This window comes from Carcharhinus amblyrhynchos, chromosome 17 (genome assembly GCF_965287045.1).
Source record: "Carcharhinus amblyrhynchos chromosome 17, sCarAmb.v2.hapA, whole genome shotgun sequence".
Taxonomy (NCBI): domain Eukaryota; kingdom Metazoa; phylum Chordata; class Chondrichthyes; order Carcharhiniformes; family Carcharhinidae; genus Carcharhinus; species Carcharhinus amblyrhynchos.
This window is the reverse complement of record NC_137340.1, coordinates 45,586,318-45,609,534: the sequence shown is the minus strand read 5'-3', so window position 1 is coordinate 45,609,534 and position 23,217 is coordinate 45,586,318. Positions and strand designations below refer to the sequence as shown.

Genomic DNA, 23,217 nt, shown 5'->3' with positions numbered 1-23,217 from the left:
GCACTTGGCAGCACATTTAAAATATTTTAAGGTGCATCAGAGTAATTAATATCAGGGTGGCACGGTGGCACAGTGGTTAGCCCTGCTGCCCTACAGTGGCAGGGACCCGGGTTAAATTCTGGCCTCAGATCACTGTCTGTGTAGAGTTTGCACATTCTCCTTGTGCCTGCATGGGTTTTCTCCAGATGCTCCAGTTTCCTCCCACAGGCCAAAAATGTGCAGGTTAGGTTGATTGACCATGATAAATTCCCCCTTAGTGTTAGGGGGAATCAGAGGATAAGTATGTTTGGTTATGGGGATAGGACCTGGATGGGATTGTGGTTGGTGCAGGCTTGATGGGCCAGATGGCTTCCTTCTGCACTGTAGATTCGATGATTATATGATTCTATCATGTTCCTCACCCTGCACCTGTACTTCCATAGCATCTGGAGACAGCTTGTTCTCTCCCTCCACCTGACTACCTTGCATTATTGTTTCTTACTCAAGTGAAAATGTTTAATCAGTTTGCAGATCTCTAGTACCATAGCAATGACCTTGCTGCCTCATGTTTAGGTTTATGTCAATATTAATTTTTGTGTTTTAAATCAAAGCTAATGTTACTTTGAAGAAGAATTATCAGTCCCACACACAAATTAGTCTGCATGTGACACATTTATTGATTTTGCATTAAATTAAAGTCTGATTTGACAAGCTAATTGTTGCATTGTGTTAGGTTTCGCTTTTGATAAACATTAATAGTCAGTAATTGGATGTTGACCCACATTGGTGGCGGTGATTAAACTTTATTCAGCACAAACAAGATTTGATAAATTATGGTATCTGAGCAGTAGTTTACAAAGTATAATTAGGAGTTATATTACGCTGTTTGTGCTGTGGGTAAAAGTTGTGGTAACAAGTAGCTGAAACCTGGCTTGTCCTTCATTGTTTGGGCAGTACCCCTGGCCTGGACTCTGGCTCATCCTCTGAGTACCTCTTGAGTCCTCTTCATCTTCTGAGTGGTCAGCCTCTTTTATATCTCTTTCTACAGTAAAAAAAATCACTAACGTTCCCTCAACCAATTGATAACTTACAGCATTAACTTATTTTCCACTTATAAGGATGGCATGTAAAAAAGGCTCTGTTTTTACTTTGACTTCACTCAGTAATTACTGACATCACCTTTTTCATACTGTAAAGTTATCGGGACAGCTATGGCAATACAAAGGGACAGTCTTTGCCTGTTTAATAATGAATTTTTTTGTCTCCACAGGTATTTAAGTCCAGCAAGGGGCATGCATGCGGCAGGTTGTAGTGGGCTGCTCTTGGACGTTGCTTCGGGAGTTGCCTATTGCTTCATGTCGTCGGTGTGCTTAAACTGGACCATCTCGAGGGCAACATGACAGCTCAGAGACTATCTCTGGTGCTGTGCGGACACATGGATTTGGGCCTGTGTCTGTGGGAGTTTGCACGTTCTCCCCGTGGTTGCGTGGGTTTCCTCCGGGTGCTCCGGTTTCCTCCCACATCCCAAAGATGTGCTTTTAGGCTGATTGATTGGGTACTAAATTGTCCCTCAATTGGACCTCCCTGATTCTCGCACATTAGGCCTAGACTAAAATCATGAATAGGTCACTGAGACAGCGGGACACGGCGCGGGCTCGTTGGGCCGAAGGGCCTGTTTCCCGTGCTGTGTTGTTCTTTGTTCTTTTGTTTTGTTCTTTGTTCTTTCACACTGGCCTTCATGGGTTTAATAACTCTGGTTGAAGATACACCTTCATTTTGTCTTGAACGAGAGTCTTCCCTTGAATCTTGAGCTGGATTTTACACTTCCTTGCTGGCTAGTTTTTTTCAGGTGGGGCATGGGACATAAAGAATTCAAAATGTTCAACTAAAAATATATTGAATTCCATTGTAAAGGGAAAACAATCCATCTGTGGCTTACTGAGGAGGCTAGGATAGAGAAGAGGCTTTTAAACCTGTAAAGGTAATAGTAACTCTGCGGATTGGGAGTGTTTTAGAAAACAGCAAAGGGCCATCAAAAAGTTGATAAGAGGCAAGAAATAGAATATGAGAACGAGCCAAGAATATCAAAACCGATTGTCAGAGCTTCTACAAATATATGGAAAGGAAAAGATTCGCTAAAGTAGTCGAGAAACAGACAGGAATAATTATCATGAAGAGTGAGGAAATGGCAGACGTTGAATAAATATTTTGGGTGGAATTCTCCCATTTTGAGACTAAGTGCTGTGGCAAAGACGGAAATGGAGGCTGACAGGAAAACACACCAACTGTTCAGCCCTGACCTTGTTAGTGATGTCCCTGAGTGTTGTAAGCCACATTCCATGTGGGGCAGGCCTGAATGGTGTGTAGTCTGCTGTTCTATCTGGGTGCCATGTTGAAAGGGTGCCCAACATCACTGAAGTGATATTGAAGGAAGAAGGTGAATGGTCTGACAATGCAGATAGATCTCCAAGGGCACTCTGAGATTGGAAGATGGGCTTCCCGAGAATGAGGATGGATCTCCAGGAACATTCTGAAGCTGGAAGATGGGCTCCCTCCAGAACATCAAATCTGGAAAGTCTACCTGCAGATGTTTCCCCACTGCACTGCTGTGGTGTGGGTTGTGAGCGACTCTATCCTGAACACTGGAGGCAGTCCCAGGCTTTGTTCCAGTGAGACCTGATATCTTCTTGCCACATTGTTCCAAATGTTTCACGCCGGCATGTTTTGCCATTGATATCTGGTGCAGTGGATTGGGCCTTCACCTGCATCCCGTTAACAGAAGTATCCCATCATAGTCTCCCCCCACACCTACCTTTGAACCCACCGGTGGGGGCTTGGGAGATTTCTGCCATCTTCACAGTAAAAGAAACATGTTGCACACCAGAAATAGAGGCAAAGTTAATGGTAATGAGATGAGGAAATTAAGGTAATTAATATCAGCAAAGAAAAAGCATTGGAGAAACTCAAGGGACTAACATCTAACAATTCCTCACAATCTGATGGTCTACTTTTTTAAAATTCTTTCATGAGAACTGGTCATCATTGATAAGACCACAATTTGTTACTGATCCCTAATTGCCCTTGAACAGAGTAATCAGCTAGGCCATTTCAGAGATGAGTTAAGAATCACACACATTTCTATGGATTTGAAGTCACGTGTAGGCCAGATCAGGTAAAGATGGCAGATTTCCTTCCCTAAAGGATATTAGTGAACCAGATGAGTTTTTACAACCCCCGGCACTGTAGCAAATCCACCGTCTTTGCATCATCCACAAATGTACTAATCAGATCACCCTATCTCCAGATCATTTATATGTACTATAAACAACAGAGGTTCCAGCACTGATCCCTGTGAAACACCTCACAGATGTATTTTCTAATTAAATGTTTATTCTAATAAATGATTCATGAATATACTGGAGGACCTCCCAAATACCCTAGTAACTAGTGGTGTGCCGCAGGGATCGGTGTTGGGTCCATTGTTGTTTGTCATCTATATCAATGATCTGGATGATAATGTGGTAAATTGGATCAGCAAATTTGCTGATGATACAAAGATTGGAGGCGTAGTGGACTATGAGGAAGGTTTTCAAAGCTTGCAGAGGGATTTGGACCTACTAGAAAAATGGGCTGAAAAATGGCAAATGGAATTTAACGCAGGCAAGTATGAGGTATTGCACTTTGTAAGGACAAACCAAAGTAGAACGTACAGGGTAAATGGTAGGACTCTGAAGAGTGCAGTTGAACAGAGGGATCTGGGAATACAGGTACAGAATTCCCTAAAAGTGATGTCACAGGTGGATAGGGTTGTAAAGAGTGCTTTTGGTACATTGGGCTTTATAAATCAGAGTATTGAGTATAAAAGTTGGAGTGTTATGGTAAGGTTATATAAGGCATTGTTGAGGGCGAATTTAGAGTATTGTGTACGGTTTTGGTCACCTAGTTACAGGAAGGATGTAAATAAGGTTGAAAGAGTGCAGAGAAGGTTCACGAGGATGTTGCCGGGATTTGAGAAGCTGAGTTACAGAGAGAGATTGAATAGGTTAGGACTTTATTCTCTGGAGCGTAGAAGAATGAGGGGAGATTTGATAGAAGTGTATAAGATTTTGACGGGTATAGATAGAGTGAATGCAAGCAGGCTTTTTCCACTGAGGCTAGGGGAGAAAAAAACCAGAGGGCATGGGTTAAGGGTGAAAGAAGAAAAGTTTAAAGGGAATATTAGTCGGGGGGCTTCACGCAGAGAGTGGTGGGAGTGTGGAATGAGCTGCCGGATAAAGTGGTAAGTGCGGGGTCACTTTTAACATTTAAGAAAAACTTGGACGGGTACACGGATGAGAGGGTCCAAGTGCAGGTCAGTGGGACTAGGCAAAAAATGGTTCGGCACAGACAAGAAAGGCCAAAAGGCCTGTTTCTGAGCTGTAGTTTTCTGTGGTTCTGTGATACCCAAATGTCTGGTTTTAATAACCAAATAAACTTTTAGTTAAAATAAATGTGCAGTGGTTTCAATTTGCATGAATTGCCCATAAATAATCCTCTGTTCTGATTTGCAGCAATACCTCCAGTTATCATGAATGCTTTGGAAAAGCGTGCGTTTTTAAAGGTAAGGTTTTCAAATGCTTGTAAGTTGCAAATGAAAGATTACCTTCATGTGGGACTGGATTCATTGAATGTACCATGATAGCAACTAGACTAAAATGAGTGCCTTTGCGTCATGCTCTTTCTCACCTAGCTTCCCCTTAAATGCATCTTCGCTTTTTATCACAACTGTTTTACTCAGGTACAAAAAAAGGGTTTCACCTGAACAGCTTTTTGGATATATCAGTGACTATCACATTATTCTGATCTAGTTTTGGGTCCATTCACAAAAATGAACGTTTTTCTCTACATCTATCCTATCGACCTCCTCCATAATCCTGAAGACGTCTCAGCCTTCTCTTTTCTCAAAAAGATAGCCTCATCCTCTTCACTCTTTCCTGATGGTTATAACCAATAATCTTTGGTGTCACCCTTGCAACCGTAACTTCCTTCAGTGCCTGAAAAGTATATCCTCTTTGTTTTACAGAGAGCAGAACTGTGCCACCAAGTGTGGTCTACCAAGATTCTATCCAGACTTAACAAAGCCCCTATACTTGTTAAGTCTATTCCTGTAGAAATGAAATTTTTGTTTGAGAAGCCTTAGTCGTTGACTTCACAGAGCGTGGAGATTTTAATGAGGGGATACGATAATGTTTTATTGTTCAGTAACTGTTCTGTGTTAAATCCTTTGAATGACCTGGATCATAGAATCCCTACAATGCAGAAGGACGCCATTCAGCCCATCGATCTACACCGACTACAACCCCACCCAAACCCTATCCCCATAACCCCATGCATTTACCCTAACTAGTCCCCTGACACTAAGGGGCAATTTAGCATGGCCAATCCACCTAACCCGCACATCTTTGGACTGTGGGAGGAAACCGGAGCACCCAGAGGAAACCCACTCAGACATGGGGATAATGTGAAAACACCACACAGGCAGTCACCCAAGCCGGGGAATCGAACCTGGTTCCCTGGTGCTGTGATGCAACAGTGCTAACCATTGTGCCACCATGTCTCTTCACTATCGGCTGTGAAAATCTTAATGGCTGATAAACAACAATTGTCGAGCAGTGATGATCACTCCTTCTGCGGTTATTCTTCCAGTGTATGAAAGTCCACTATGACTCTCTTGTCCTTATGGTACATACGCTAGTGGTACCTCACATTGCTAGATGTTTGGTTTGCTTCCAGTCTTATCTCAGTTACAATTCTTAAATCAGAACTGAATCCTTATGGCTAAATGTAATATTTTCTCTCCCTTTTTTGTTGCAGCGTTTCCCATTGCTCAATGCCCCTATTCAAGTTGGACTGGTGGGCCTCAGGTGAGTTTGCTTCCCAGTGAGTTATTTCAAGCTTAAAATTCTTTTGAGTTTTATTTTGACGTTTGCTGGTCTTAATGTTTTAGGGATAAATAGTTTGTTAGAAGCAGTGGGAGGTATACGGGGAGAGATCAGGACTTTGGCTGGCCCTAGCGGAAAGCCAAAGACAAAATGGACCAAACAGATTTTTTTCTGTAAACCTCTGTGCTCTTTGAGTACGTCAGTAAAAATTATGCAAGAAGTTTAGTTATACAACTATAATGCGAAATTCAGGTTGGGCTGGTGGACCTCAGGTGAGTTTTCTTCCCAATGAGTAATTTCAGGCTTAAAATTTCAATAGTGAAATATGTGCCCTTTGTCCATTTACTTTTGATTGAATTCTGTTATACCTCTGTTATACAAATGAATGGAAAGAAAGGAGGTAAATATATGACAATACCAACTTTTAGATTTTAAAAAAATCACAGCAAACCTGCAGAAATCCCGCTGCAAAAATACGTGGGGGTTGTAATCATTGGGCGGAATTCTCGCACAAAATGAGAGTACAGTGAGTAAACAGGAGTGATCTGCGGTGGTCTCTCGGGCATGGTCATACTGCAATCGTCCAACGTGCAGTTGCTTTTTATGGAGAGTGGCGAGTTGTATTGTATTGTGCTGGGTTGTGGTTTGGGGCCCAAACACAGCAGTGAGCCTGGCTTCAGAGCACTTGGGTACCTTTTCACGACCTCGAAGTGCACTCGGAGACCGCCCTCTCTCCCCCCACAGAAGTCGGGAACCCCCCCCATCAGTGACATGTTCCCCCAACCCCTTCCTGATATTACTAGCAACAAGGCCCTCTCGATGGGTCCCCCATCATGACCCCTGACATGCCACTCCATCAGGAACACCAACATGATCTTTTCCTGCATGGCCCTCCTCCGCATATGCCCCCCTCCCCCCCCCACTTCATACCCACTCTACACAGCCCCCTCGTCATAACCTCCTCCCAAACACCACTCTTTGACGCTTTCCCTGGCACACTGGTGGTGCCCAAGTGGCACTACTGGGATGCCAGGTGGGCACTACCCAATAGGCACCAGCCAGTCATGTCCCCAACCACCCGGGGGCTTCCAAAATCTCCGGATCCCCTACCGTGGCCATTGCAGCAGGCCTCCGCTAATGAAGTCCGGCAGTGATTTGTGCTGGTGTCACCTCCCGCTGGAAAGGTGGAACATTCCGCGAGGGTAGACAGTAACGTGCCCAACTTGCTAATGAAATTGAAATCCAGTCAATGTCATGCTAATCAGCTTTGCGCCCTTTCCGACTGTGATCTGGTTCCAGCCTTTGGAAAAGGGCTGGGATAATTGCAAACTGGCGCCGGGTGCAAAACTGATTTCTGGGCCTGCACGCTCTGCTCCAGGATCGCTGTGATCTGTACCGGGCGTGGGGAGGTCAGAGAAGACCAGAGATCTGAGAATAGTGTGACCTCAGCACAGAGAACACATGTAAAATTCCCCTGTTTGCTATTTTAATCAGCACAATCAGAATGGAATGGCTGGGGTCTGCTGTGATAGTGGAGTTAGACACTTTAGGAACTATTGGATAGGCATATGGAGCACACCAGAATGATAGGGAGTGGGATAGCTTGATCTTGGTTTTGGACAAAGCTCAGCACAATATCGAGGGTTGAAGGGCTTGTATGTGCTTTATTGTCCTATGTTTCTATTATTTGTAAACCGTTGGACAGAAACATTTTGTATGTATATGTTTTTGTTATCGATACTGCACAGTGCAACTTCAGCTTCCCTCTTTACAATGCACAGTCCTCTTATTGCTAATACTCATGCTGCAGTTAAAGCTGAATAAAATTCCTTCCATTCAGAATTATCATCTTACTTTCTGAGTGCTTAGCTCTGAAATTAGTATTTTATTAAACCCACTGCTGAGGGCAATTTTATTTTTGACTTTTCCTTGTGTAATGATTTCAGTGCAAATGCTCATATTTATATGTGGATATTTTGCAATGGAAATTTGTTTTTTCATCGTGTACTGGGTGTTGAACTGGTAAAGTTGGGCCATCTGGTAAGTAGACAACAGTAATGCAGAAATGATACCCTCAGGATTACAGGATGGAATGATGCTGTGCTTGCAGCCAGCTGAAACTAATTTGTTCAGCCGTTTTAATCAAGTTGTTAGTGACTTGCAGTCAGTATTTTGCTATATTTATGTAATGCTGTTATCATTAGCAACACATTAAACACTCAATAAACTGCATGACTAACACATTAACACTCAAGAAGCAGCATTAGTAACACACCAAATACTTGAAAGCTGCATGATGTCAAAGAGGATTAATGATAGGCAGTGTTATATTGTTATGCAAAGTAAGTCACACCCTTCCAAAAGGAAATTATTTAGATGGTGGTAAAAATAGCCCCCACGTGTACACCACAGGTACAAAGGGGGGAAAAAAACCCACTACAGATCAGAGCAAATCCTACTTCTACATCACAAAATGAGGGCCAACTGACCCATCGTATTTCTGCCAACCCTTTGAAAGAGCTGAAAATGCTGGAACATCTCAGCAAGTCTCACAACCTCTGCGGAGAGACAACAGAGTAAACGTTTTGAGTCTGGCTGACTCTTTGTCAGAGCTGGAGAAGGACAAAGGGTCATCGAGACTGATACATTAACTTTGTTTCCTCTTCACAGATGCTGTCAGACTTGCTGAAATTTCCCAGCAATTTCTGTATTTGTTTCAGATTCCAGCATCTGCAGTAATTTACTTCCATCTTTGAAGAAGCTGTCTGCTTAGGATCATAGAATAGAATCATAGAATCCCTACAGTGCAGAAGGAGCCCATTCGGCCCATCGAGTCTGCATTGACCACAATACCAGCCAGGTCCTATCCCTGTAACCTCCTGTATATACCCTAGGTAGCCCCGACACTAAAGGGCAATTTAGCATGGCCAATGCACCTAACCCGCACAACTTTGGAGTACGGGAAGTAACTGGAGCGCCCGAAGGAAACCCGTGCAGACATGGGGAGAATGTGCAGAGTCCACACTGACAGTGACCCAAGCCGGGAAGGTGCTGTGGGGCAGCAGTGATAACCACTGTGCCACCATGTCGCCCAGTTCCATCTCCCCATCCTTTTCCAGTGCAAATGTTTCCTTCTCCAGTGTTCCCATTAAAAGCATTGTTCACATACTGTCTACTGTCTGTAGTCCAAAGATGTGCAGGTTCGGTGGATTGGCCATACTAAATAGCCCCTAAATGTCCCAAGATGTGCCGGATAGGAGGATTAGTGGGATAAATATGTGGGGTTACAGGGATAGGACCTGGGTGGGATGCGAGTCAATTCAGACTTGATAGGCTGCCGCTTTCACTGTAGGGTTTCTATGATTCTGCTTCCATCATTGTTTATGGTAGAGCATCCTGTATACTAGCACCTCTCTGCTCTATTCTGTTTCCCCCTCCATGGCCATCATGACAAATTACGGTTAGAGCAAATGATTTATTATCAGACATTTGCATCTTGACTATCTCCTTGACTTGTATGTAAAACTGCAATATTTATGCAGGAATTAGCACATTATTGTTGCCCACAGAAATCTTTTGATTTGATTGAGGATATTGCATCAAATTCCTACTCTTGGTAACCAAAAGATGCATTTATTTTTCTAATGATATTTTGAAGTTAATTTAACAATTAATATTAAGGTGACCTGAGACTACTTCTGGAGATTTACACTAATTTCTAAGGTTCCTTAAACTATGAGTGTGGTCTACCAGCCATGGCAGTTTGACCATGAAGCCCAGGCAACTGCAACCTTTGTGTGCAGTTCTTCAGTGATTTGTCCTGAATGCATACTGTGGAAGGTTGTTCTGCTGTTTCATTTGTAAATAAATTCTAAATCAAAATCTGTTGCCATAATCCAATACATAGATCAGAATTAACACGGCGTGAATTTAACTTTAACTGCCACAGAGACAAAGAGCTGGGATGCTCTTAGGTTGCGACATCCTCCAGGAATGAATGAGAATTGCACCTAGACGTTGTGAATGAGAACTAAATCCTCTGAGGCTCCATTCAGTGTCCTGTCGTCATCACAGAGACAAAATAATCAACAATTCATTTAATCTCCCAATTGACCCACATTAGCATTTAGAAACATTGAGCTGAGATTGCTGAGTTACGAGGATAATCCTGAAAATAATCTGTATTTAAATATGTTTGTTGCTGCTTGCATTTACCCTCCTTGCGTGAAATTCAGAAATATGTGTAATATGTTTTCTCAGTGCTGCTTACGCTACTAATTTAAGCGTCCCATCGAATGTCATGCGCCCATCAAAATTATTCCAGCCCTTATTTAGCCAGGCTTAAATTCTGGCCTATTGCACATCCCTGATTTTCATTGCTTCTCCTTTGCCAGCTGTGCCTTCAGTTGTCTGGACCTTAATCTTTAGAGTTCTGTTCCTGAAACACTCTGTCTCTCCCTTTTCCTTTTAAGCCTTTTCCTTTTGACCAAGCTGTTGGCCATTTGTTGTACTATCTCCTTGTGTGACTCATTGCCAAGTTTTGTTTGATAGAATTTTTATGAAGTGCCTCAGAGTTTATTGTGTGAAAAATGCTATGTGAACTCAAGTTGCTTTTGTAGAAATAAAGTATGGGCAACTTGCATCTCCACCTAGGGGAAATTGCAGCTCCTTGTCATCCAGGTTACCTTAGCCTGCTCCTTTTTCAAAGCTCTCAAATGCTGTACCTGGAGAGACTTACGAATAGACTAGGTGTCGATAAGTTCAGAATAATATTGTTCACCAGTTTTTGTTTCTTTCTCTCTTTAGCTTGGTGTTTGCCACTCCACTGTGCTGTGCACTTTTCCCTCAAAAAAGGTAAGTAAACCTTCTAGTGTCAAATTACCGTCAGATCTGTTGTAAGCAAGTGGTGACTAATTGTTTTAACACATTACAGACTCTAATTATTCTGCAGTTCCAGTCGCTTTAGCATTTTGGTAGGAATTGACAGTTAGATTTCCATCCTATTAAAAAAGTTAAACTTAAAAGTTTACTTATTAGCCACAGATAAGGTTTACATTAACACTGTAATGAAGTTATTGCAAAATTCCTCTAGTTGACACACTCCAGCGCCTGTTCAGGTCAATGCACCAAACCAGCATGTCTTCCAGACTGGGAGGAAACTGGAGCACCTGGAGGAAACCCAAGCAGATGTGGCGAGAACATGCCAACTCCACACAGTGATCAAAGCAGAGAATTGAACCCGGGTCCCTGGCGCTGTGAGCAGTGCTAACCTACGTACACTCTGTCCTGGTGAGGGAATCAAATGAGAGTCAGGCCATTGAGGAGATAATGTAGGCAACGCTTCATAGAATCATAAAATCCCTACAGTGTAGAGGAGGCCATCAAGTCTGCACCGACCACAAGCCCCTATTCCTGTAAGCCCACACATTTACCATGCTAATCCCCTGATACTAGGGTCAATTTAGCATGGCCAGTCCATCTAACCCACACATCTATAGCCTGTGGGAGGAAACTGGAGCTCCGGAGGAAATCCAAGCAGACGCAGGGAGAATGTGCAGACTCCACACAGACAGTGACCTGCGGCTGGAATTGAACTTGGGTCCCTGGTGCCGTGAGACAGCGTTGCTAACCACTATGCCACTGTGCCTGGTATAAAGGGTAATAGAATTCTGGTAAACTCCCACAAGAACAATAGATGCTCACTCTATCAGTAATTTTAACTTTGAATTTAGTAGATTTCTGTGTGGCCAGGATAGGGAAGCCAAAGAGCGTAACTGGAGTTTGGATATAGATCAGCCACAATCTGATTGAATGGGCACAGGCATGGGTGCAGCTGAACATCCTTCCCCAGTTTCTGCATTGATTGTTGTAAACATTTGTTGATATTGGACACATTATATTTTCCATTTTCATTTACCTTGGATGTTCAGTGTCCCTGCTGACTGGGGCACTAATGAACTTTGATACAACAAGGCCTCAGTCGCCTACTTCCCAGTCTCGACAAAGCTCAGTACAGTGCTTTTCTGAAAAAGGAGCTAGGTGGCAACATTGTTGGTTTGGTTTCATTTGTGATAGAAAAGAGGACATTAACGGAACTCTGTGTATCTCAGCAGAGGCGCAGGCCCTGAGCAATTTTGAAAGGTTAAAATACTAATGGTGTGTTTCCTTCCGTGGAGAAAAAAATCACCCTGACCTTTCCCTCTCTTCTATTTTAAATTGTCGAGTGTAAGTGCAGCATTCCCTTGGAGACCCCCATGTCAAATTCTCCGAGGGATAAATATTAAGTATTTGCAGTACCACGTCTGTAATCAGAGGATGCTGTGAAAGTCGATTTCCATTCAATATGTCACTTAAAAGCAAGCAGAAATTCAGAGAGTAAAGTACTGCAGATGCAGGAAATCAGAAATAAGAAAAAAATACTGTAAACACAGAGTGAGGCAAGAGCAAGATACGGTCAACATTAGCCGCTAAACCAGTTCTGATGAAACGCCCTTACCAAACCAGAATTTGATTTATATAAATGGATTCGTGAATCCTCCCACAGTTAGTCGCCATGCCGTCTGATTATCCTGCATCTGCTTGTTCCTTCAAGCCATTCAGCTGTTGTGTAGCTGAACAAAGTGACCCCACTGAGGCCTTGAGGTAGGAAGTCCCAGCAACACATTGCGGAAAAGGTAATTCTTTTTTGGAGCCTCACCAATAATCCATAAATTCATTGCTGAACCCAAAGTTGCTCACTGGAAGCTTTTCTACTATCTGCTCAAATACTCAAGTTATTGCTTAATCTAAAAGGTCTGGTATATTTTCTTCCCTGACTGCCCCACTTCTCACTTAAATAGAATCCCTACAGTGCAGACATAGGTCATTCGGCCCATCAAGCCTGCACCAACATCAATCCCACCCAAGCTGTAACTCTGTAACCCCATGTATTGACTGTGCTAATCCCCCTGACAATTAAGGCGCAATTTAGCATAGCCAATCAGTCTAACTCTCATATCTTGCGACTGCGGGAGGAAACCAGAGCACCTGCAGAAAACCCATGCAGACACAGGGAGAACATGCAAACTCCATGCAGTCACCCAAGGCTAGAATTGTACCTGGGTCACCAGCACAGTGTGGCACCAGTGCTAACCACTATGCCACCGTGCCAACTCCGCACCCCCTCTGCCCACACCCACTCCCCATCCAGCTGTTGTCTTCTCTGACTTTCTATTGAGGAGGTGGAGGAAACAAGAGGAAGAATCAATCAGATTATCTGTGTGAATCATACATTTCCAGTTAAACATGGCACTGGCTGAAATTGAAGCCAAATTGCTTGAGCATCTACTTAGTTAGCAAATTGTCAACCATAAGGTGGGATCTAAAGCAAAAAGTGATGAAGGATAGTTTGTTACAGTTAATCATAGTCAATTTGTATTGTTTGTTTATTATTTCATTTCACAGCTCCATGAAGGTCTCCCGCCTGGAACCAGAACTTCAGGCTCAGATTCAGGCCAGCAATCCTGACATTGATGTCGTTTACTTCAACAAGGGCTTATAGATGAGCTAAAGAAAAGCAATGATACCAAGAATCTGGAATCTGTCCCTTGCAGTTACTTTTCAGAGATGCTGCTTTTAAAATTTGTAAGACACCCCAGGTGGGTACTGGGCAATATCCTTGTACAAGCTGCAGAGGTAATTACACTAAAACCATAACTGTGATTTGGATCATTGACTGCTGTCACTCGTTTTTGCAATTGATTTGAGAAACTTGTTTGTACACCAAGGCAAGTTGTTGGTGTTTGGTCAAGTGGAAACTAAATTATAGCTTGGTTTGCCCAGGAGCCAAGAATTTTTTGGGTGGGGGGGTTCTTCAGATTTCAAAACTGAATTGCTAAGATTTTAAAATTCCAGTTATTTAGAGTGGGAAGAAAAAGGTAATACCAAACCGTGCACTAATGGCTATGGTGAGCCAACCAACATCCTCCAACCTCGACACCCTCTCAGGGAATCCATGATTCTTCTAGATCAACCCATGCTCGTAGGATTTAAGTTTAGAAACTCATGACTTCCATATGCCACCCAAGATTGCCCATAATAAACCCAGAACATGTTTGCTACTGTTAATATTTCTTGCACTTCATTGCTTTTGTTTGCTCTGTGTAGCTACAGAAGTTTGAGATTGATCATCTTGGAATTTATAATATTACTCTGTTTGAGACAGTGCCCGTTTTCCTGCCATTTCAGGATTTGAAACAGTTTTCCATGGGAATTATCTGCCATAATAGGGAACAAGGTTCAAATTAAAGCTGTGCTCTTCTCTTTCTGCTTTTAATTAGCTTCATAATCTATTCTGGCAGAAACGTTCCTGGATCATTTTCTGGTACCTTATCCTTGTGAATTTGCATCCAGCACTATCTACCTTGTTTTCTACACCCAAACAAAGATTCAGCTGGTAATATAACCTTCTGTGTGCTTCGTGGTCCTGGAATTTTATCATATTTTAAAATTCTGATTTACTGAAGTGGGTTTTTTATGGATGACACAGTGAGGTATTCAGAGTACAGTGCTTGGAAGTGAAAACAAGTCTGCCTTCAGACCATCGCCTTGTCACTTGTCACAAGGCAGTCGCCAGACAGGATTTCGTCAACTTTGTTGGTATCTGTCTTAAGGGCCTCAGAAACATGTAAAAGTCTCAGATTTTGTAATTCCACTAAATAGTAAGCTGAAATTTTGGCCTGGTTTTTGTTTTAATCCCAGTTCTGTAATTTGTAATGTTAAAATGGTGGAATTGCTTGCCTAGCACTGGCATTGCAAGAAGAGTGGCTGACACAGTCGGTTATTGCACACTAATGGTTATGATATTCCAGTTATCAGCGTGTGACATTATTACGTCAGTTTTCAAAACCAACTACTTTTTATTTCACACCTAAGCACCGAGGGGAATGATTCATCTTTCCTTTAATGGCAGCCTAAATAGAGAAGCGTTCGGATATTCTCTCTCTAAAAATAATTAATTTTACTTTTGATGAAATAGCAAGAGGCACAGAAGTATATTTTTATTTGTTATTGATGCCTTGTGAGCACTGAATCTTCTAAGTATGGTATCTTTTTGTTAGTAATATGTTTGCAATTATGAAGTAACTTTTAAAAGTTGTTTTATGTGAAAGTGATGACTATTACTACACAATATGGAATTAAGTGAAAAGTGATTTATAATGTTCATTAGCATATTGTAATAGTATCCCTGAGCGCTTGTGAAGTTCACTCGTTGTTGAACAGACAAACTGTGCACAGTTTGGTTCCACAGAAAGCAAACTGATCAATAATTACTAATGTGTCTAGACATGCAATAGAATTTAGAGTGGGCCTGTTAAGCTGGAGCCAGTATTAGGCAGTAACGGCGGAAAATTTTGAGACTTGTGAACACAAGATAATATAGAAATCCTTTGACAATTGACCATCCAGGTCCCAAAATGCTGACCATAGGTTTCCAATATTATTTGGAGATGCAATTTTTAATTTTGTTTAATATGATTGCATTCCAGTGTTAGGGTGTGAACCTACAAACCTGAACCGTGCCCGATTACGTTCGTACATTTTCTTGCACTGAAAACAGTAGTGACCGTGTGAAAATCATTCTACTCAGGGTAAGGTGGATTTCCTCCTTGCAATTGTCCCTGAATTGGAAGGATGTAAGGAGTATGTGGTAAAACCAAGCATCGTACCCAGACAGGTAATGAACATCTTAGGAACAACGCATGTTTAGACATGCTGAAATTCAGATGTACATCAGCAGTACGTGGGTTCCTCCAAATTTGAGTGAGGATGGGTGAGGTCTTTGCAGAGCAATTCTAGTTCGGATACTGGGCCCTGGTGAAGCCTCTATCCAAGTACAACTGAAGCACATCTATAAACTCTACATTTGCTACCCGAATGGAAAATAGTATTGGAAATATTGTGTGATTTTAAAATTAGCCACCTGGATAATGAATATAAGTGACTTTTAGATACTTGTATTACTGGCTGTTCAGCATTGTTCACATTATTATCAGTGTGAAGCAGTAAAATCAATCGTAGAAGTTAGGAATTCATTATTAAGAGTAACTAAACAAAGTCAGCTATATTGTATACCTGAGTTTTACTCAGGTAATGACTTAAGGTGCTCAAAAGAGGATCGGAGGCCTGGAACTGTATGCTTTATATTAGATTTACATCTCAGTCAGTATAAACAACTTCTGCTTTCAATCAACAGTTGAATGAAATAAGCCATAACCCACCTGAAAACACTGCAGCAGCAGCTCGAGATGAAAGATAATGCATTTTACTAAGCGCAGTTAAGATGTCTGAAGACTTTGCCTGTTTTTTTTTGAATATAGATTTTCTAAAGTATTTATTTTCTACATTCTGTATGAGGTGTGTTTCCTAAATTTTACTCTTTTAAGTATACTCCAACCTTCTAATGAAAGTCCCTTCTGTTTTCTGAGCCTTCACGCAAGGCAAAACTGAAAGATCAAATCAATAAAGCAGCTGCATAGGTTTTTCACTGCAAGCAGGAAATCTCGAGCTGCCTCAAAGATCCATGCTGGGTCTACACACTGGAAAGCAAGGGACTTCCACACAGATGGGTTTATAGGACTCCCAGTATTATCTCAAGTAGGCGCCCCTTTCCAGTGTGCCTCTCCCCACTGTGGTAGCCTGCAGCACATGCCTGATGCATCTGTGAGGCACTGTACACTCTCTGAATGAGTGTTGTTCAGCTGTGGTTTGGGCTGTCCTACCCCAACGGTCTTGAAGGGCACTCCTAGTGGATAGCACACTCCATTCCATCATGGTTAAGGCTCAGGGACTAACAGCAAATAAGTTGTTTAAAGCTTTAAACTCATAAGCACTGCCAAATAATTCTTTCTTCTGTTATAAACATTAACAATCAAACGTGTGAAGGCAGCCCTGAAAATGCAATTGAAAAAGTTTTTAAGGCATAGACAGAGGATTTAAAAGTTGAAATGCACGAGTGCACATACCCTTTTAATGTATATTCTAGTTAACTAGTTATATAAAATTACAACTGATCAAAGAGGAATGTAACAAGCATTACTCTGGATGTTTGGTTTATTATTTTGAGTAGTGATAGGACTATCCAGACACACACTATCAAAAATGCCATTGGCTCAGGGACAGCTCTCCCACAGATATACCATTTCCACTCTTGACTTCGTTTCACAAAAGATCTGTTAATTTGCTTAGCACTCCCACCCACAGATCCTGACTTATAATTGATGGAAAAATCACAAAGGCTGCAAATCAAGTGTGCAAACCTCAGCACAGATCTCTTCACCATTAGTTTGTCAGAATTTAAATGAAAACCAAAACAAAAAGTTGAAGAGACAATCAGGAGAAAGTTCATGCTCTCTCTGCTTTAACTTATTAAGTGGTTCTCTATTAACATTTAATGTAAAAACTGTTGAAAATAAATGTTGAAGAAATATTGCTGGATAATGATGACCACTTGATGCAGCTCTGGTGATTAGGGAGTCCTCCATCCTGAAAAGTACACGGGAGAAATGCACATCATGTGCAAGAGATACTTGAATATTTTGTCGTGTGTGGATTAGATTTCTCCTCCAGTTTTTGCATTGTTTTTCAACACATTGTGCAAATGATTGGAGAAGTATTCCCATGCACTGCTTTACAACTGCTGAATGACTGTCAGGGAGTGTAACTCTGTAACTCATTAATTTATTTTTAATAAGAGATACTCCCTTGAAGTAGAAACTAGATTTTGTAGCAAGGGCTTCCTTTTGGTGAGGGCTTCCGGGTGTATCAAGTCATGAGCTTGACTTTGCAGAGTATAACAATGCACTTCAAAGGCTAAACTCACCGAAGGAATCGATTCCAAATGACAGCATGTGCTTTTTTATAAAAATCACCCTTTGGATGCCAGGCATCACTGCCAAGGCTGGTATTTATTGTCTGCCCCTAGTTGCGTTGAGCGAGCTTGCTAAGCCCCCATCAGAAGGGCAATTGATACTAAAGAGTACAATGCCTGGTATATTCTGCTTTAACAGGGTTTACTAGAACAACTCTGAAGGGTTGTAATGAATGTTGAAACTGTCACTTATAAATCCATTTAATGAAAAATGTCTGTTAGTGGAACTAATTAATGTATATTCTGGTTAACTTGATCAAAGGGTGATGTTCCTGTTTGTTTACTATTTTATGCAGTGTTAGAATTATTTAGATATGGACCATCAAAAATGCCATTGGCTCAGGGATGCTCCATCACAGATTCTTGCTCCATTCTGTTTTGGACAGTTCTGGGTTACCACTCCGAACTTCCTTGCATCAGAAACTATAGACAGTTTTCGGGAAACATGAACAGAGACCTCCAAGAGCTGCCAGTCAAAATGCCATGTACTGCTGCTTTAGCTTAATGAATTATTGCATTGCCATGATATAAATCCATGTCTACTTTGTCCCATTTGAGTTTATATTTTGGAAGTGTCCTGTCATTTATTTGATACAATGGTGTGTAGTAAAGACCTTTATGTGATTATATATGTTGCAGTGTGGAGTCATTCTCTGAATATATGGAAAATAAATCCAATTTTAAAATTGATAGCACTTACGTCCGTTCCCTTATCACTTTTCCTCCTTTCCTGAAGTTGGTGATTTATAATGAAATAGAATTCCAATTGCAGTAGCATTTCTAATTCATTTAGGGAAGGAAATCTGGTCCCCAGAGCCACAACAATGTGGTTAACTCTCAGCTGCCCTTGGTTAACTAGGAATGTGAAATAAATGCTGGCCAGCGACACCCATACATGACTTAAAAAAAGCAGCCCTTCTAGCACTAGCTGGGCATTCTTCAGGTAGAAGAGTTTAAGGCAAGGGTTGAACATCATCAGAAGAACCAAGTTCAAGGCAATATGTAGTGCTGGAGCCTGCCCGGTCCACAATCCATTGCCTCACTGGTTGCTACGTGGAGATGTATTACTTCAGAAGCAACCTATTGGAACCTCCTGTGATCATGTTAGTTTATCTCCCTGTTATGGAAGCTTGTATTGTTGCTGGTATTGGTAGCAGTTGCAGAGTTGATGAACTGTAAGATGTTCTCGCAACTGACCTTGAGTATTAGGGCAGATTACTGCCCAGAAGAAATTATTGCTGCATCGATTTATTTGCTGCCACACTAGTCAGAACCAGAGTGTTAATTCAAAATTCTTCATTCTCATGGTATTAATTTTTTATATCTCTTGGACTAAGCAATTTAGGCAGTCTGAATAGTTAGAATATTCTGTGGCAAGGATCCAAGCTGCTGACTGAGCAACAGGTAGCAAAACAGAAGTTTGAATATACTCCCCTTGATATCTCTATGTTCCAAGTGTGTTACATCCTCCCACATATACTGAATACCTTCTGTGTAAATTAACCTGCAGCAGGCACCTTTGGTACAGAGTTTATGGTACTGTTTAATCACACAGTAGCCATCCCTACAGTACTTCTGTATTCTTCAATTTTGTGAAGGATTTATAAATTTATATGCCTGGCAACAGCGTGTGCCCATTGCCATTCAGCTCCTGGTATTTTACAGGGAAGCTTGGGTTGCATGATCTCCTTTGGGCTAATTGAAGCCAATTAATGGTGACTTAAGGACCTCCTGCTGCTGCCACTAGTATACCCTGCTGACCTTGTGTGGAAGGGGAAGGGGGTTCCTCCTGTACAGGCACCTTTTGATCCATCCCCCTTGTTCCATCCCCCTTGTACCATCCCAACAGCAGCCTCCCACTGGCTCCCCACCTTCCTAGCCCTGGCAAAACTGGTAAGATTTCACTCACCTTAATATCCTGCTCCAGTGGCAGGTATCATTGAAGACTGGCTGCCATCCCAGCCATGGCTACTGCTCCCCATGGTGCTGCTGGAACTGGTGAGCTGCCAACCATTTGATTGGCCACCAGCTTTCAAAAGTGGGGTCTTCCCCCTCCCCCAGCCCATCCTGAGATGGAAGCACAAGTCTAGAGCCAACTAATGGGCCCAATTCCAGTTTATTGGGCAAATGCTTTATGTCGTCTCTAGAATGGAAATGATCCTACTGGGTAAGTGCATGGACGTCCCTCATTGAATGAAGGAAAATGTGTAACTTGGGGGACAAGTCCAAACAATGTGTTGTAATGTAAAATACAGCACAGCAACTGGCATTAAAATGCATTAGTAGGAAATTGGTTTATTTTTGAAAGTGTTTCATCTCATATACTCGATAAGACAGTGAATGACATTCAGTGACCTTATCAGGTAACTACATCATAATGATAGAAAGCAAAGCTCAACTTTTGCCTAAAAAGGGAAACTTAATCTTCTCGTGACCTCACGATGCTCAAAAATGCTTTACAGCCACTGAATTAAGGGTGGCATGGTGGTTAGCATTGCTGCCTTAGTGTCAGGGACCTAGGTCCAATTTGCAGCTTGGGTCATTGTCTGTGCTAGTTTACACATTCTCCCCATGTCTGTGTGGGTTTTCTCTGATGCTCCGGTTTCCTCCCACACTCCAAAGATGTGTGGGTTAGGCAGATTGGCCGTGCTAAATTGCCCGTTAGCGTCAGGGGAACTAGCTAGGGTAAATGCAAGGGGTGATGGGTATAGGGCCGGGGTGGAAGTGTGATCAGTGCAGACTTGATGGGCCAAATGGCCATCTCGCATTGTAGGATTCTATGATTCTATAAGACAGTTTTAAATTGTCACCACGGCTGTAATGTGGCAGCCAATAAATACACAGCTAGGCTCCACCAGCAACAATCTGATTTAAAAACTATTTGTAAAATCCCAGACCAGGACACTTTGCACTTCTTCGAGGTAATGATATGAGATTTTTTTAAAAGTTCACCTTCAGAGGTCAAACTGAGCCTTGCTTTAACATCTCATTCAAAAAAATCCAACACCTGTGAGGGTACAGTGTGGACTGTGTACCGCACATCAATTGTTTTCAGCACATCTTGATGCATGAGCGAAATTGATCATATACGGTATGTCCTGACCTTGTACTTCTGGGCTCAAAACAAATATTTAGTCGGCTTTCTATAAATGCTGGTGGCAAGGATCAGAACAGTGCAGAGTCTGTTCAAACCTCTGTTGTGACCCAACAAGAGAGAGGAGGCTGTTAAATAGAGCTGAAAAGGTCAGTGTTTGGACACACTTCATTCCCTGTTCCTTAAACACAGCCCGCTTCCACTAACAGTCAGTCAGTCAGCAAGGATTGTACCCCTATTTTAAATCATAATGCTAATGGGTTTTCAGTAGGGATGAAGAGGCCTTGTGGCGCAGTGGGTAGCATCACTGCCTCTGCACCAGAAACTCCAGGATTGAGTCCCACCCCAAGACTATATGGCCAAGGAAGATGCGTTCGTTAACCACAGTCAGTGTGCCAACCTGTATATCCTTCCAAACAACTCAATGGCTGGCAGTATGAGAGGGAGAAACTCCTGGTTAGCCATGCTTGATGCGGAGTGATGTCCCTCAAGTTATATGAAAAGGTAAAGTTGCATTGTCCAGATGACCATAGGCTGACTAGTGGTGATTTTAACCTGAGGACCACGACACCTCAGGCAAGGGGCAAGGTTGAGAAAGCGGGGCCTTAATGAATAACCTCAGCTGGTACCCGGAATGAAAAGCTTGATGTACGAGGAGCACCTGAGGACACTGAGTCTGTACTACACTGAGAGTGTAGTAAGGATGAGGGGCGATCTCATTGAAACTTACAGAACAATGGAAGATCTGGATAGCATGGAGATGTTTCCATTAGTAGGAGAGACTAGGATCCGAGAGCACAGCCTCAGAGAAAAGTAACGTTTTTAAAATTTTATTTATTAGTCATAAGTAAGGCTTACACTAACACTGCAATGAAGTTACTGTGAAATTCCCCTAGTCGCCACATCTGGTGCCTGTTAAGGTCAATGGACCTAACCAGCACATTTTTCAGAATGTGGGAGGCAACTGGAGCACCTGGAGGAAACCCATGCAGACATAGGAAGAACATGCAAACTCCACACAGACAGTGACCCAAGCCAGGAATCGAACCCAGATCCCTGGTGCTGTGAAGCAGCAGTACTAACCACTGTCCTGGGATAAACCTTTAGAACTGAAATGAAGAGGAAGTTCTTCAGCTGTAGGGTGGTGAATCTATAACATTCATTGCCACAGAAGGCTGTGGAGGCCAGGTCACTGAGTGCATTTAAGACAGAGATAGATAGGTTCTTAATTGGTATCGGGATGAAGAATTACGGGGAAAAAAGCGGGAGAATGGGATTGAGAAACTTGTCAGCCATGATTGAATGGTGGAAAGAGCCAATGGGCCGAATAGTCTAATTCTGCTCCTAAATCTTATGGTTTTATGGTATGGCAATTGAACTCGTGCTGTTGGGATCACTCTATCACTATAGAATCAGCCATCCAGCCAACTGAGCTAAATAATTCCCCCAAACTAGTAGCCTCTGTTAACAAACTAGTGACCTGTTTTGGGAATTACTAGCTGTAGAAGTAGACAAAAGTCTGCCTTAGTGCACACTTGGTGCGGGAAGAGAATTGAAATCAATAGAGATGCTCCGACTGTTACACATCACATGCACTTACTTTTGCAGAACCAGTCTGGAAGTTCAGAGAGCCCACCAAGGCAGGTAGTACAGCAATTGGATACGGCTGTTATTCACTTCCTTTGGCTCAATAAACTTATGAGGAGATTTCTCTCATGAAACAGCCTGCAATGAAAGCTCTGTTCATGATCCATTGATTTGATTCCTGCACCAGTAGTTGTTATATTTTTAAAGTTCATTGTTTCACTAATGTCACAAGTAGACTTACATTAACACTGTAATGAAGTTACTGTGAAAATGCTTGAGTTGCCACATTCTACTGCTTGTTCAGGTACACTAAGGGAGAATTTAGCACCTAACCAGCACATCTTTCAGGCTGTGGGAGGAAACTGGAGCATCCGAAGGTACCCATTGCAAAATGGAGAGAATGTGCAAACTCCACACAAACAGTGACCCAAGGTCGAAATTGAACCTGGGTCCCTGGTGCTGTGAGGCAGCAGTGCTAACCACTGTGCTATGCCCCTAAATTCTCCCTCAGTGTATCCGAACAGGCGCTGGAGTGTGGCGACTTCATTGCAGTGTTAAGCCTGCCTGTGACACTAATAAATAAACTTTAAAAAAATTAAGTAAGGAATCCTGGCATAAATTTGTTAAAGGCCAATTCTGGTTAATTAACTGAATCGAGTTATTTTGCTGAGGCTTATATAGTTAATGTGGTGTACATGGATTTCCAAAAGACTCTATTTCATGGAATT

The 23,217-nt window shown here is 42.2% G+C and overlaps 1 protein-coding gene across 3 annotated transcripts in view; it reads left to right on the top strand.

The window, feature by feature from the left end:
• Positions 1 to 18,437, top strand: part of LOC145354482 (sideroflexin-3-like) — a 57,834-nt gene extending 39,397 nt beyond the window's left edge. For all 3 annotated transcript variants that reach the window (XM_080205879.1, XM_080205880.1, XM_080205881.1), the window contains exons 9-12: positions 4,530 to 4,579; positions 5,833 to 5,882; positions 10,707 to 10,754; positions 13,344 to 18,437. In XM_080205879.1, the coding sequence (XP_080062005.1) occupies positions 4,530 to 4,579; positions 5,833 to 5,882; positions 10,707 to 10,754; positions 13,344 to 13,440 (245 nt within the window). In that variant the 3' untranslated portion in view covers positions 13,441 to 18,437. The remainder of the gene's footprint in view (positions 1 to 4,529; positions 4,580 to 5,832; positions 5,883 to 10,706; positions 10,755 to 13,343) is intronic.
• The last annotated feature ends 4,780 nt before the right edge of the window (positions 18,438 to 23,217 follow it).